The sequence below is a fragment of the Lissotriton vulgaris genome, chromosome 5, assembly GCF_964263255.1.
Source record: "Lissotriton vulgaris chromosome 5, aLisVul1.2, whole genome shotgun sequence".
Lineage (NCBI taxonomy): Eukaryota > Metazoa > Chordata > Amphibia > Caudata > Salamandridae > Lissotriton > Lissotriton vulgaris.
Window position 1 is genome coordinate 1,571,262,989 of NC_141693.1, and position 17,341 is coordinate 1,571,280,329.

A 17,341-nucleotide genomic window follows, 5' to 3' on the forward strand; every position below is an offset into this window, starting at 1 on the left:
GACACTTTCAGGAGCGGAGCTGGCCTAAATTTTGGAAAATTACACGCAAATTCCTCAACCGGCGCCAAAGTTATTCCCAAAAGAATGTTGCGGATTTCCTATGGAAACTAGGTCCTAACTATGTATACCTACTGGCGATAGATATAGATATATAGAGTTTCTCGATAGATTCATACGAGGAGCAAGCACACTCGCACTCCAGTGATTATATATTTTAAACCAAATAACTCAGTATAGCAAATGGAATACCAAGGCCATAGAGGAGATGAAGGAAACTGGTAGAAAACAATACATAAGAAATTCCACCATGATTAGACTTTATATGGTGCAACAGTCTAAGATGGGCATGGACTAAGGTATCGTATATAGGAGTTGAAGAGAGCATCGAGGGGGTAGGGAGAGTCCGGATTTTTGGGATACATGTTAAGGGTAAATGTGTAGATTTCGGCATATTGGAGCTGTGGGCGATAGAATATAGTACATAAAGGATACAAGGCTGGAGCCAGGGTTGAATAGAGAGGAAAGAGTTATGTTTGTGTGTCTGGGAGGCTTCTGCGATTCTTCTTTGTTGTGATTGGTTGTTTCCTGGTCAGAAGGAAGTCTTGTTCAGGACATCAAATTGTGGAAGCCATATCGGGTTCAAGAGAGCATGACCTAGATCCTATACTATAAGTTTGCTTTCAATTCTGCTGCTTTTGCATATTGAGTTCCACCATTTAGTGAAGGGTAGAGACCTGGCAGCTTTGCAGCATGTGGAGATTTTATGAAGTTCTACAGCATTCAATGGTATAGTGGTTTTATTTTACTCATATTTGCAGAATAGTTGGGATATATTTTGAAATCCTATTACAGAAGTTACATTTTAGAAGGAAGAACAGCCTATGCTCGGTGTTAGAGGTTCCATCTTGACAACTTCAGTAGGAGTCATTATTGTATCGGCCGGCTTTGCAGAGTTTGCTGGGAGATCATAAAGCCCTATCTAGAATGAAGTTGGTCAGTTTTGTCCATCACCACCCTCTTTTCTGAATTGAAACTAATTTAGAGCATTTGCTGTCTGTTTTCCAGACTAGTTTCTGGTTCTCTTAACCGAAGCATAATGTATTAAATAAATTGTGCACAATGAGTAAGACCTGTTACTTGCTGTAAAGGTTGGATGAGAACAGAGAAAGAAAGGTAGCCCAAGCTTCCAAACTACTGAATGGTATCTCTTTGCTTTGGCCCTGTCTTCAGATGTTAGTTAATAACATCCTATGTTTTGGAGTTCTTGTGAGCAGCACATTGCAGTTCCATCATATTCGGCTCCTGTTTCCCAACATGAAGCTCAGTCTTTTCCTCTGCCTTGAGGTTCTGTCTTCCCTGTTCCTTGTAGAGGTTTTCTTTGTGTACAAGAACACGACCATCCTGCATGAGCCTAAGCAACAGAGTAATCGTCCTGTAAAAAATCATTTTTTTTTTGCAGAGTTTTTATATGGCCAGAACTTGACCGGTATCGGAGTGCTTTACATAGCACCAGTTATGTTTCACGAGGACGCATTCATTTTTGTTAGGCATGGGAAGATTAAATGATTTGCCCTAGAATCACAGGATGTCAGCGTCAATGCCGAGACTCGAACCCAGTTCCCCAGGTTCGAGGTCGACCGCCCTAGCCGTTAGGCCAACTCCTCTCCCCTAATGAAATTTTTGTTGTTGTTTTTTGTATGCAGATTTATATAACACGAACTAAACCCGAAGGTATTGGAGCGCTTCTCATGAGCACCAGTTATGTTGCACATTCAGGCACGGGGAGATTAAGTGATTTGCCCAGAATCACAGGATGTGGACGCGACCCCGAGACTCGTACCCTGGTTTCCAGCACTGTATGGATAGCAATTTCTCAAAAATACTATCTGCTTAAGGCCAATATCTCAGTGTTGCAGAATCAGCAAACAATGAGTTGATTCGACCACACTCCTACCCACTGCTTGCGAGTAATAGTTGTCACTCTTGTTATCTTATATCCTCTGCACTCCTTGAGTCAGTCTGTATTTGACAGGCTGAAACTGAAAGTGCAGTCATTCTGCCTATTGGCCGGCACACTCCCAAGGTTTGCTCGCTTTGTCTTAAAGTGGCCTGTCTCCCTTTTTCTAATCCTTACAATTTTCCATAAATTTACAAGCGGCTTAGCCAGATAGTTAAATTTGCTCTCCCGTGCTCTGGCTTCCATATTTGTTCTGTGGTCCTCCCAGCAAAAATCAGGTTCCTGGTTCTTTGTGTTTCTGTGCTTCAGAAACTGCGAAATAGCTAGAATGTGATCCTGCTACCCTCCGTAAGTGAACATCAGAGGCTGATCTATTAATAACTAGCCTTTGATTACCTAGGCCTTCCCAAATCTGAAGAACTGGGCCTGTCAACAACCAGAAACACTCAAACTACAACCCAGAATAAAAGTGTATGGTAAAATCTTCTGCTACTCTAGCCGATAGCTCATAGCTTACATGAAACAACCATCAAGTGTCTTATCTGTGCTCCTCTCCACGTTTTCCTTTGTGATAGAAAGCCTCGTCCCTGGTGAGATCTCATTTTCCTTTGTCATTTTCCAACTTTTGGCCTCCTATGACCTCCTCTGCTTTCTCGCAAAACTACTTCCTCATCAGCAAAAGAATATGCACATTGTAAGACTTGTGCTCCTTGAAGTTCTATGCAATTTTTCATCACTAAAAGGTGGGCCAAGTCTCTCCTTTACTTTCTGCATTAAATCCTTTTGGAGCTTCATCTTATTGAAAAGATGAATCTTCTGGTCTTCGTCACTCTTCTTCTTGCCTGGCTGCCAAGACTACCCAAAACCTGGACATGAAGCAGCAATGAACTTCTACCTATACTAGATGTCCACTTTCAGGTTTGTTGGTATTTCATTTATTGTCGCACATAAAGATCCAGAGCCAATGAGCAGCCATATCATCTCTACTCTGAGACCCTATAGTGAAGCTCTCCACTGCTGCACATAACTTGCAACAATACATCAATCTCGATTTTGCCTGTCATTAATCCATTTTACATGGTAATGTACGATCAACCGACCCGAAAGCACATATGGTTCCACACAAACACACACACATCCCTCTCACACTCATTACTCTCTCACTACTCCCTTTAGAAATTTGTTTTGGATTACTCTTCTTTCTATAGGAATCTATCCCATTCAGTATATGAGGAAGACAGGCTTTAGGATTAAAATGTTATCTTTATGCTGATTCAAGTTCTTCTGGTGTTCAAGTTCTTCTGTCTGCACTCCATTTAACAGTACCCACTTCAGCCCTTCCAGCTCCTGGCTATTCCGCAAGCAATTCTTAAAGGGACAATCTGGGCAGGGCGCATTGTATGTGAGATAGTCTTCATGAATGTGCAGTGCACAGTGTTTACAGTTTTGCACAGCAGTTTCTGACCTCGCCACCCGAAAATAGGCAAGAGCCTAGGATTTCACAAATCACCAATTGGCAAATGCAATGTTTCCTTAAGTCATTCATAGGGTGTTTAGAAACGGTTCTGCGGTATGCAGATTTTAGGTCCTCTTTTTAGGCCTGACTTTCGACAGCACAGCTATCAAACCGACCTGTTGATAATTCTATACAAAGAGTGTGCTTTGGTTGCACCCTTTCCTCCAACAGCTTTCTTCAACAACTCCCTTTCAGCCTTTGGCTTAAAACATTGTGAATCACGTTTTGGCTGAGCACAATGGAATATTCATCTCTCACATAATGCTATTGGATGTGTGGATGTGTATTTCCACCTCCACTTCAGTGCTTGCTGAAAACTGCACAAGGGTCTACTTCACAGCTGTATCCTTCTCTAGCTGCTCTTCCTGGCTCCCTCCTGTAAGGCTTGCTATAAACTGCTATGGCTGCATGCATAAGTGCATTAAATAAACCCAAACCTATTGGCTTTTCTTGTTTATATAAAGGTGGTACATGGCCTTGCAAGGCCCCAGTGGTATATTCTGTTGTAATCACTTGTCATGTTTTGTAAATAAAGGCCTTGGAAGGTGAGTCCCAGGAGCTATAAGGTTTGTTTCATATATGATGGAGGAACAGACATAGGTGAAACATCCCACCTATTTCTGTTTTCTCTACATAAATGATGCTTGGGCTGTTGAAACTATAGGTGTATGTTCTCAAGATCCCATTTCTGTGTAATGGTTAATTGGGCTCGGTGAGGAGAATATTAGGTTATAGTCTGTGCATATCTCTGGCCCCTTTTCTTCACACAAGGTCCAAGCTACCATCTCCCTTGTACTGTCCAAACTCGATTACACCAATAGTCTCTACCAAGGATCACCTTTAACAACCATGAAAAGACTACAGCGGATTCAGAACTCTGCTGCCAGACTACTCTTGCATATCAAACCGCAAAACCACATCTCACCTGCCTTGAAGGCCCTGCATTGGTTACAGGTTGCCAGAAGGTCCACGTCCAAGCTGCTTTGTATCACCAACAAGCAATACATGGACTGGAACCACTCTTCATCAGGAATAAAATCACCAAACACATTCAACAGAGGAACCTCTGCTCTAAAATGGCACCTCGCCTCAAAATCCCAAGATACAAGAAAAAACCATGGGTGGCACATCCTTCCCTGTTCAAGCAGCCAAACTATGGAACTCTTTATCCCCGAACATAAAATCCATGGACAGCACCTTATCTTCAGAGAACTGCTCAAGAATTGACTGTTCCTCACATAAGCACCAAAGGCAAACTGAAATTTACAGCATATCCTTCTGTATATAATCATTTATTTTTACTATAGATATGTACCTATCTTTGTGTATTGCTTTGTATAAACATGTAGAATAATTGTTAAAAAAAAATATATATATATATATATATATATATATATATATATATATATATATATATATATAATTATTTAATATTTAAACTTTTTAATATAAACAATACCCCCCTGTCCATTGGTGGGCAGAACGTATGTTTGGTATGGGCCGAATGGTCTTGTATATACATTCCAAGATGGCGCCCACTGTGACTCTAGGAGGGTTGAGTCCTTTGTTGATGCCCATGATTCATGAAAAACTTTATTAATATGTCGATTGTTGTAGTGTTATACACACTGACGAAGGCAGCATGCCGAAACGCGTCTGTGCAAGTCCTCCGCAAATAAATCATTTGTGGTTGCCACGAACTCCTTGAGTGCTGTTTGTTTCTTCTGAACTGAAAGAAAAGATTGAGCGTCATGTAACGCGGCGTCCCACGAGCCGCCAACAGCACCCGTCTGCGAGTGAGCAGTTTTCTCTGTGGAAAGGAGCGTTTCCAAAGGATACAAACTGCGCACCGCCGTTACCGCTGGGGAAGGATTTAGTTGGCCAGAGAGGTCGAAGTACGAAAGAGTATACCGGAGTGTCCGGGAGCCTGCCAAGGAAGACGCCTTTTCGGTGAGCACCTATTTATCCTCATTTGCCCCCACTTTCACAAATCTTTGTTGACATAGCGGGTCATAGCGGCAGGACGACAGAGGAGATGAGTGGCAATAGCAAGCGGGGGACTGCATTGGTCTCAGCTGCAGTTACAAACGCAGCGTGGGGCACTAAGACATGTTTTCAGACACCAAGCGCCAGGCGGTGGCGAAGGACATGTTTAAATGGCGGGAGAAGCTGTTCGAGACAACGATTACGGCAGTGACAGAGCCACAAAATAACAAACTCAAAGAGACTATGATAAAGCTGGAGAGACTTCATGAGCATGAAGTACGGAAATGGTGGGAGGCAACTAGCCTGACAAATTACGTGGAGGAAGAAAGGGTGCCCAGAGGCTTAAGGGTCCACACCGTGCCATCCTACGAACATCCGGACCCACAGTTATTGACAGACTGGTTTGAGCACACAGCAGCCTATTGTGAAGGGACCCTCAAAATCTTGGTCCAGTACGCCTGGAACGACAGAGAAAAGGCGCTGGCCGAGATTAAAGTGATCGATGAAGAGCTGGAAAAGGAGACGGACCCGGGACAAATAGCCCTAATATCACAAATGAAAGACCAAATGAAAGCCCGGCTCGTGAAATATGAAGCGAAGATAAGGTTCCGCAAGCAGGAGAAATATGAACGCGATGCGAACGACTATCTGACAGGGCGCGTCCTGACTTACGCGAAGAAATTTGATGCTCCTTGGAAGGCTATACAAAGGGGTACCGGTGCCAGTACTGGAACAACACCAACAGCTGAAGTGGTCACCTCGGAGTCTGATGTGACCGAAAACTAGTCCAGTGACGATCAACTTGACCTAGTAGGTCAGGGAAAAAATCGAGCTGTCCAAGCCGGTAAAACCAAGAGAACTTCTTTTCAAGAGGAATTCGAAATAATCACGAAATCCTGGCTCCGCGACGGAAAGAACAAACCACCGACGCAGGAGCAGTGGGCTCGGGAGATCCAGGAGGACAAGGAGGTCAGGTGGTGGCAAAAGGAGGCAGGGGAGGAGCAAGAGCCTCCTGTTGGACCAACTGCAACACCAACAAGAAGTAATGACAGCCATATGCAACGGTTCCAGAGATCCAGTTAACCTTACAGTCGTGAATCTCACAGACAAAGAATTAACTGATCCAGAAACCAAAGTACGTAGCCTGTGACTGACATTCTGCCCTAATAACGAGCTAGAATATACACAAACACTAATCGATTTGTTCCGCCTTACAAGAAAGTTGAAACTCCACAAATATTTTAAACTGCGCCCGAATATGAAAGATCAAAGTAAGAAAGGAGTAAGGATGGCTGTAACAAATGCTCTCAGTAGTAGGGATTTATCTACAGTGGAGACCCTTGAGGACTTACAAATGGCACAGTCCTCTGATATAGGTCAACTGGACACTGCACAACGAGCAGAACTACAAGGAGTAGAGCAGGAGAGTGAGCAAAGTAAGTTCAAACCCACCTCCGTCTTTGTTCCTCAGTCTCCGTGGGACGCTGTGGATGTGTTCACCGAGGCAATGAACAACGACCTCCTGCAATAGAAAAGCGGACCACCAAACCCACAGAAACAATATCACAGACCAACAAAAAGTGGCACTAAACAACATAATGAATGACAAGAACATCGTGGTGAAACCCTCGGATAAAGGGGGGAACGTGGTCCTAATGAGTAGAGACCATTATAAAAGCGAAGCACTGAGGCAACTTTCTGATGAAAAATTCTACATGAAATGTACCACTGAAGTATACCAACAGAGCATTATGGAATATGACACGCTTATCCAGAAATGGTACAATCATCAGGTGTTGGGCAAAGATGAACATTTGGTTTTTGCGGAACAACTGCCCTATGATCCCTACTTTTTATCACCTTCCCAAGTTGCATAAAAATAGAGACCGTCCACCAGGCCGACCTATCATTTCCTCCATCGGCAGTCTAACCGAGAATATGTCCCGGTTTGTAGACCATATTTTGTTTCCCTTGGTGTTGAAATTGGAATCTTATATCCAGGACATCAAGGATTTCTTGATGAAGATCCAAGATTTGAAATGGGACTCACGTTATTTGCTGTTGGTGTTGGATATTACCAGTTTATATACTTGTATTTAACACAAACACGGCCTGGAAGCGGTCAAGCATTTCTTAGACCAGCACCAAATGCGATTTGCTAGGCACAATATAATGATCCTTGAATTTGTTGAGTTTTGTCTAACCCACAATATTTTTCTATTTGATGACCAGTTGTATTTACAGAGGTCAGGCACGGGGATGGGCACCTGCTTCGCTTCCAGCTACGCAAACTTGGAGCTGTACGGTTGGGCATGACAAGCGGGAGACCGTGTGTTGGCATGGTTACATTGACGATTTATTTATCGTCTGGAACGGTGGGATGAACACAGCAGAGGAATACATCAGGGTACTGAATAACAACCACCTTAACCTGCAGTTCTCGGGTTCAATTAGTCTGGTGGCAGCGGAATACTTGGACCTGAGAGTGTTCATAGAGGGGGAACAACTACACACAGCACTGTATAGAAACTAGTCTGCTGGCAATTCTACACTCTTTGCCAGCAGCAGCCATCCCCCCAGCCAATCAGGAGCATTCCCTATGGGGAGCTATTGAGGCTCCGAAGAAATTGCTCCAGGGACTCTGACTTCGAGGCGGCCGTGCCTATCACGTTTCACAATTCGGGGATATGGTAGGGAATTACTGCAAAGGACATTGAGGAAGGTGAGAGATTTCAAGAGGGACTTTATTCACTGCTAAACCCACAATGGGGGGCCGTGAAAGGATGAAACCACAAGCAAAGGGAAATTTAGGCTAATCACTCCCTACTCATCAGAGGCCAACGACCTCAGAATGATGCTTAGAAAGAACTGGCATATCCTGCAAACGGACAATGTGCTGAAGGAAGATCTACCTGTTTATCCACTACTAACCTTCAGCAAAGCAAGGTCACTATGAGACATGCTTGTCAATATTCATCTGGAAAGACCTATATCCAAGATCAATACCCTTAAAGAACAGAAAGGGTTTTATCCCTGTGGCCGCTGCAAGGCTTGTGCGGGCAGTAAAAGGGTTCTATCGTATATGATACCTGAGACAGGGAAGAAAATATTCATTAAGAAAGTTCATCGCCTGCAATACTCAATACGAAGTTTATGGTTTGTTCTGCCCCTGTGGCCTCCGCTACATTGGTAGCACAATCAAGGAACTGAAATTGAGGATATTAGAACATCTCAGGGCCATAGACAAGGCGGACTCCGCCTATCCGGTAGCCAGCCATTTTGCTGAAGTCCACGGTCGGGATCGAAATAAATTGCAGTACTTTGGTTTGGACATAGTCCCACCAAATGCCAGGGGCGGTGACCGCTTAAGACGACTTCGCAGATTGGAGTCGAGGTATATCATAGATCTCTCTACCAAGCATCCACGAGGCCTGAATAGTGGGGAGGAAATGGCGTTCCACTTGGGAAAGTAAAGTTGTAACTTGAGAACAAATAGGAATGCCAACATATGGGTTGCAATGTATTGAAAACTAGATGCACCAATATGAAATTTATCTTCAATGAATTTAAGTCTATTTCCGAAATGTCTGCTGTAAACTGTGATCTGTGATTTGTGATATGTGATTTGAAACTTCTTTGATTAGAATACTAATCCGCTTTACATAATTATGCATATGAATTTGCCACTGAAGTTATGATGTTTCTATTTTTCTATAATATTAGATTGCTGATTTTGAATTTGAATCAATTGATCTACTATAGATATGGATTTGAACCGCCATATACATCAAGTCTTTGAATGATGTAATTAGATGAACTTTTACTGACACGGTGTGATACATGTGTATCTTGTTATAAAGGAGTAATCATGATGGGATGGATAAACAGAGGGCACGGTAGCCGATCCACCGCTTTATAAATTGTTTAATATTTGAACTTTTTAATATAAACAATATCCCCCTGTCCATGGATAACAGCCCATTGGTGGGCAGAACGTATGTTTGGTATGGGCCGAATGGTCTTGTATATACATTCCAAGATGGCTCCCACTGTGACTAGGACGGTTGAGTCCTTTGTTGATGCCCATGATTCATGAAAAACTTTACTAATATGTCGATTGTTGTAGTGTTATACACACTGACGAAGGCAGCACGCCGAAACGCGTCTGTGCAAGTAACCCGCAAAGAAAAGACTGAGCGTTATATATATATATATATATATATATATATATATATATATATATATATATATATATATATATATATATATATATATATATATATATATATATAGTTAATAACACTTGAAAACCGGAGTTTATCTGGTGCATCTTTGGTCTACATGTACTTCTTCCATTGTACATCGATGTACCTTCCATGTACTTGGATCTGTGTGGTTGTTACTGTTATGTTAGGTAATTTTGTATAGCGCACAGCTGCCTCAGCAAAGAGGCGTCCCGGCGCTTGCAGCAGTGTCAGTAGAGAGCTAGGGCTAGACCGTAGGGAATAGGTAGGTTTCGATAGTCTTACGGAAGGACAACAGGCAATCTAGCCGACTGATCTGGACATGGAGAGAGTTCCATAGTTTAGCCGCAAGATACCGAAACGACTGACCCACCGCCACCCCGCTCTGAGGCTCTTCACCCGGAGGACCGTTGCCAGGAATTGCTCAGCAGAGCGTAGCTGGCGTGTGGGTACGTAGGGGACCAACAGATTACACAAAATCCCTAGATGTTTTACTACCGGTTTAGGGGTGGGGGCGCTGCCCAAAGACGCCGCCCACCATTGCGTGCTCCAGAGCCTCTTATCTCTCCCCACCAACAGCACTTCTTACTTATTTGCGTTAAGTTGAAGGTGTTGGTGGTCATCCAATGCGCGACCGTCGCTAGGCCGCACCGAAATTGCGCGATGCCCTGAGTATGGTCAACTCCGTGTCTTCAGCATACGAGACCATGGTCAAGCCATGATCCCTCGCTACCACCGCCAGGGGTTGAACATAAAGGTTGAACAGAGCAGGGCTTAGTGCCGAGCCCTGGGGAACCCCCTGCTTGATGGGATGGGCATGTGAGAGGAAGGGGGGAGAAACCTGGAATGACCTGTCAGACAGAAGGGAACGAAACCTTTCCAGGGCAGGACCTACCACCCCGCCTCCTCTAGGCGACGCAGGAGGATCTGATGGGAAACCGTGTCAAAAGCGGCACTGAGGTCGAGCAGTATGAGGGCCGCAGTTTGTCCCTCATCCAGAATGGTCCGTACATGTTCACTCACTGCTAAGAGCGCGGTCTCAGTGCTGTGACCTGGACGGAAACCATTCTGGGAGCAATCCAAGGCACTGGTGGTGTTCAGATAAACCAAAAGGATGTTATTGGCGTGGGCCTCAGCAATTTTAGCAACCCAGGGCAGGAGAAATATGGGTCGAAAATTTTCCGGCTTAGTTGGGTCCATTGACGTTTTTTTCGGCAAGGGGACCACCCTTGCTTGCTTCCATGACGAGGGCGCCACCGCTGTGATGAAGGCATTGGTGATCTGATGCAGGGGTGTGATTAGGACAGGTAGGGCATCTCTGAATTGGGCAGGCCTCATGGGATCTATAGGGGAACCTGATTTGACCTTCTTGTTCAGTGTAAGAAACTCGTCCTGGGAGATGGGGGGGGGGGGGGGGGGTGGCTGCAAGGTAATAGTGGACAGAGGATCTGATGGAACCATGGGGTCCATAGGACAAATAGGAAAGGATTTATAGATGGCTTCAAATTCCTGAGCAAAGAAGGTGGCCAGATCCTCACATTGCTGCTCAGACGTGATCAATGGAGTGGAAGGATCTTTCCTGTTTTTAAAATAATTAAATATTTTTAAAATGCTTTTTACAGGATTTTTACTGGACTTGATCTCATTAGTGAGGTAGGCCGTTCGTGCCAGATGTATGGCCTCATGGTTTAGTTTAATCGTGTCCTGGTACATCTTTTTAGCACCGCTGTCGTTTCCCTTCTCCAGGCCCGTTCTAGCTTCTTATATATGCTACTACGCAAGGCTGCCAAAGAGTCATCGTACCAAAGGTTGGAATTCAAACTGCGACCCTTGGACCATTTGGCAGGGATAAGAGTGTCTAAGGCATGTAGTATCCAGTGGCAGAATGATTTATACGCTTGCTCGGGATCGGTGCCTAGGATAGGGGGAGAGGATGCTAAGATGAACAACTGGTCTTCTAGTTTAAGTTGATGCCAGCAGCGTCTAAAAGTGGCCTTGAGGTATATATGCCTCGGAGGCTCGGAGAGTGGGAAGGAGATGGCAACTAAGAGGTGGTCGGACCAACACACCGGGCTAGGTGTCTTGACTGTAAGCAAAGGAATGTTAGAAAAAAACTGGTCAAGTATGTGCCCAGCCAAGTGGGTGTCGCCCACCACCAGCTGCCTTAATTGACAGGCAGCGTAGTCGGCGAGCAAGCTGCTAATTTCAGGGTCAGTGGGACCGTCGAAGTGTAGATTAAGGTCAATAACAAGGCAAAAATTCGTAGCTGTCAGTTCAGGGAACTAACATCCTCAATAATGGCTGATTTGAATTCCGAGATTGGTCCTGGGGGGCGATAGACTAGTAAACCTGTAACAGAAGAATGGGCATTAAAAGAGATTGCAAAACGAGCGCATTCGCACCTGGCCACATCCTCCTTGATGAATGAGCAGCAGTAACAGGATTTAAAAATACCCGCTATGCCCCCGCCTCTAGTCTCCCTGTTAAGAGTCAGAATACTGAACCCGGGGGGAGAGCAAGGTCTGGTTCTGCCACAGTAGCATCAGTCAGCCAAGATTCGGTTATAAAGAGCACATCAGGAGATTCATCCTCTATGAGGTCATGGATCTCCATATAGTGTTTAACCAAGGAGCCAACATTGAGGTCTAGGATTTTCATAGTGGGTCTGGATGAGGCAGTGAGGGGCAGGAATTCTAGCCACATTTAAGACCACAGAAAGGTCCTTCCACTGCACCCCCCAGACACTGTCCGCAGGGACTGACCCGCTGACCGATGGACATCAGATGCTCCCTGGTGTAAATTGGCTCCCCTGATTTAAAACCGCCAGCATGTCTGTCGCAGTCCAGGCGCGGACAGGCTTGCCTTTGGTGCGCCACTGGCGGAGGGCAAAGGGCAGCTTATATAGTGTGTCCTGGAGCATGGAGAGGAAAAGACTAGACCACCTCCCTTAACAAGATGGCGGCAGTGGGACGGCAACCGGAAGTGGGAATGTGACCACGCCGGCCGGGCCAGGGCAGTACTCCCTCCACAACAATAAGCACACTAATGGCTGTGGTAGACCAGGGAGGTGCAGAGACCACACAACACACCATCACAACAAGTAGGTACAATAGAGTAAAAAGCGCTTAAAAAACTAAGTTTGTGCAATATCTACTTTTCCTTTAGAGAGTGTGCATCAGAGCTTTTGAACAATTTAGTTTAAAAAGAATTACAATAAAACATACAAGCAGCGTGAGCAGCATACGGAATGCCGTTCGATGCTGCCAACAACTGCAGGCTTGTTAGGTGCGCAACTGCGCCATGGGCAGCCTATATAGTGTGTCCTGGAGCAGGGAGAGGAAAAGACTAGACCGCCTCCCATAACAAGAAAGTGGCCGTGGGAATGTGACCACGCCGGCCGGGGCAGGCCAGTACTCCCTCCACAACAATCAGCCCATTAATGGCTGTGGTGGACCGGGGAGGTGCAGAGACCACACAACACAGGGTCACAACATGTAGGTACAATAGAGTAAAAAGCGCTTAAAAACGAAGGTCGTGCAATATCTACTTTTCCTTTAGAAAGTGCGCATCAGAGCTTTAGAACAATTTAGTGTAAAAAGAATTACAAGAAAACATACACGCAGTGCGCGAAGCATACGAGGCTCCGTTTGCTTCTGCCAACAACTGCAGGCTTTCCTCCTGAAAAGCATATCCAATGCACTACCCTATTTCTCATCCTGTACTTCTGTCAATATCGTTAATCTACATATACCTACCTCCTTTATGAATCTATATACTTTCAATGTTCTTATGGATCTATATATTTATCACTTTCTTATAATTCAGCATATCCAATGCACTACCCTATTTCTCACCTTATACTTCTCTCAATATATCTTCTAACCCAAGTTTCTGACCCATCTCAAACTTCTTTCTACTACTCTTTCCAAAGCACTACCCTATTTCTCACCCTATACATCTATCAATATATCCTCTACACCAACTTTCTCATTTATCCCAAACCCCATACCACTACTATGATCCCCAAAATGACCCTTTCTAGACTTTCCCTAGACTCTCCCTTACTCTACCCCTCCTTGCATCATCTGACACCTCTTTTACTATACCCATCCCCAAAACAAACCTTTCTAAAGTCATCCCCTCCACAATTCCTTTTAACTCATCCAAAAGCCTCCTCCTAATGCTATGACCTCCCAAAAAAAATCCTTCACTCTCTTATCCCTCCGTTATCCTTTTTAATCAAAATAACAGACTAACCTGTTCACTTCTCAAATTTCATATTCCACTATACTAATTCACCACTAATCCTTTATGGATCCCAGAGTAGTGTGCTACTTGCCAAAAAAGTGCTTCAACACCTCATCAGAGGTAAGAAAGCATTCTATAAATGCAATTTTTTTCCCTCTTCTATCCCTCTGCTACCTTTCTCTATCCAACTGAATAACGCAGCCACCACTCAAACTACTTTCATATTTCACTATACTAATTTTCAACTCTAATCCTTTACGGGTTCCAGAGTAGCGTGCTACTCACCAATAAAGCGCTTTAACACTCCATCAGGGCATACAAGCGCTATATAAATGCTAACCTTTTCCCTTTTCTACCCCTCCCCAACCCTTCTCAATCCAAATAACGGATAACATATCCTCAAATTATTTTCATATTGCACTATATACTAATTCAACACTAATCCTTATGGGTTCCAAAGCATCGTGCTACTCACTAAAAAAAGCGATTCAAACCCCATCAGGGGTAGCAAGCGCTATATAAATACAAACCTCTTTCCCTCTTCTATCCTGCCGCTACCCTTCTCTATCCATAAAACTGAATAACCTATCCACCTCTCAAATGACTTCATATTTCACTATACTAAATTTCAACACTAATCCTTTCATGGATTCCGGAGTAGCATGCTACTCGCCAGAAAAGTGCGTCCACACACCTTCAGGGGTAACAAGCACTATATGAATGCAAACCTTTCTCCCCCTTCTATCCCTCCGCTATCCTTCTCACTCCAAATAACTAACATCCACCACTCAAATTACTTTCATATTTGACAATACCAATTCACCACTAATCCTTTATGGGTTTCCGGAGTAGCGTGCTACTGTCCCAAAAAAAAAGGCGCTTCAACACCCCATCAGGGGTAACAAGCGCTATATAAATACAAACCTTTTCCTCTTCACTCCTTCCGAATCCAAATAACTGACTAACCTATCAACCACTTTAATTACTTTCATATTTCACTATACTAATTCAACACTAATTCTTTATGGGTCCCGGAGTAGCGTGCAATTCGCATAAAAAGCGCTTTGACACCGCGTCAGAGGTAGTAAGCGCTATATAAATGCAATTACAATGCAATATATAGATGGTACCAGACTTGATGCAGTGAGTTTAGGGATGTCTTTTATCTATGTAGTAAGGGCTATATAAATGCAATTACAATACAATGTATAGATGGTACCAGACTTGATGCAGTGAGTCTATGGATGTATTTTTAAATATATATCAGCACCTGGAATGAGGAGGGGCGTATTTGATGCTGTGTGTTGTAATGCTGTACAGGGGCTGGCCTATGTGTAGTTCACCACTCCTTTCTATTTTTTTTCTCCCAGCGCCGTGTGGTGATGTTAAGTGAGGAAGTTGACAGAGGACTTCACACCTGGGAACAGAAGCAACAACAGCTGTTGGCAAAAGAGGAGGAGAAGCGAAAACATCTTTTGAAGCCAAAAGGAGCCCTTCTGCGTAGTAAAAGACCACAATAAATAAAGTATCTGTTTCACTGGCTGGGGCCTCTGTTTCCGTATTAGTCTGCACTGTTATTTAAAAGATGAGCATGCACTCTGGGATTTTACTCACCTGTTTATGGGGGGGTGGGGGGGAGTAACTTGCATTTCAGCTGAGGGGGGTCACTGAGGGGTGAAGTTCAAGCACACGTTTCTAGTTTTGGTGACGTCTTTGTGTGTAAAGTAGAGGATCTATCCTACTTTAGGTCCGAGGCATCCTGGTGGACTGTTGCTGAAATATTAGAAAATGCGATTCTGATGAGTATAAAGTAGAGCTATTCCAGGTGAGGTATTAGGAAGGCCCGTCTTTGTGTTGGGTGAGAGTGGGAGAAGCCTGAGTAGTCTTGTCCATCAGTTGGTTTTTTGGTCCAGCTTGGCAGTTCTATAAAACATGCATGTAGTGGGATACGGCTCCGCCCAGAGGAATATTATTTCCCTCGCACTTCATGCTATTGACTTGTACTATTCCACCTTCCAAAAAGTGATTCCATTACCTTACATCAGATAAGTACACTTGAGGCCTGATTACGAGTCTGGCGGTCCAAGGACGTGTTTAACAGTATTGCTAAGTAAAAATAACCTATGTTAAATGAAAAAAAAGATTATTCTCTAGAAAGACTTATTTCATTGAACGTGAGCAACCACTATGGGTCCTCCTAAACCTTATGGTTTACATGGGGCTCAGAATTGGCTTCGATAAAAATGTAGATGTATTTATTTAACGATTTGTAATGCGCATGGCTGCCTCAGCGACGAGGCGTCCCAACGCAACCAGAAACCAGAAGGGAGACAGGGAAACTCACAAGCGTCAAATATCAAATAGTGGGGAACAGCCATGGTTTTAGGGACTACTAAAACGTCAAAAGATTAGGGATGACTTGGATGCTTGCTGGGAGGGAATTCCAAAGTTTGGCTGACACAAGGCCAAACGAGCAACCCCCTGCCCTCGCTTTCCTTACTCGAGGGACACAAACCAGACCATGGTTGGCAGAAACTGAGCGCGCCTGGGCAAATAAGGCTTCTATAAATCCGATAGCCCCATAGGGGCTTGATGCCTCAGATTTTTGTGCGCGATGCACAGCACCTTGAACTGAATGTGGGCAACTTCAAGAGCACCCAGGCCACTGATTGAGGTCTTGGGAGTGCCACTAGCATACGTGCTGGCGCTTTCTGGACCCTCTGAAGGCGTTTAATGCTCGCTTTATTGGCACCTAGATATAAGGCGTTGCCATAATCAAGCCTCGCAAGAATGGAGGCCTGCAAGATGGTTTGTACTCTGGGAGGAAAGAAACCAAGCAAGGGCCTCAGTCCTTTCAGGAGCCCAAAGCAAACGGCGACGACAGCTCTTGTCTGCTTCTCAAATGTTCCGGTGTCGAACCAGACACCCAAGTTCTTTACCGTCTACTTCGGTGACGGAGCGGGTTTCAGATCATCATGCCACCACTGCTCTGACCAGAGCTCCTGGTCCTTCCCATACAGTAGAATCTCGGATTTACTGGCGTTTAATTGGAAGCAGTTAGCCTTCATCCAGTCCGAGATGATCGACGGATCCACCTTGAAATTCTCCAGGTTGGCAGGGCATTTTATAGAAAAAGCAATCACTAGCTGGGTGCCGTCTGCGTACGACACCAAGGACACCCCCTGCCTCTGGCCATCTCCGCCAAAAGGTCCCACGTACGGATTGAAAAAAAATGGGCTCAAGATGGAACCTTGAGGTACCCCCGGCACGGGCCATGTTCCTGAGAATGGAAAGGCGGCACAGAACACTTGGAACGACTGCCCAGCCAGGAAGGAGCGGATCCACTCCAGGGCATTATCCCTGATTCCAACCGTCCAGAGACGTTGAAGA

The 17,341-nt window shown here is 44.5% G+C and overlaps 1 protein-coding gene across 1 annotated transcript in view; it reads left to right on the forward strand.

The window, feature by feature from the left end:
• Positions 1–15,493, forward strand: part of MRPL52 (mitochondrial ribosomal protein L52) — a 46,987-nt gene extending 31,494 nt beyond the window's left edge. Inside the window, exon 5 of the mRNA XM_086920419.1 lies at positions 15,322–15,493. Within this exon, the coding sequence (XP_086776545.1) occupies positions 15,322–15,471 (150 nt within the window). The 3' untranslated portion in view covers positions 15,472–15,493. The remainder of the gene's footprint in view (positions 1–15,321) is intronic.
• The last annotated feature ends 1,848 nt before the right edge of the window (positions 15,494–17,341 follow it).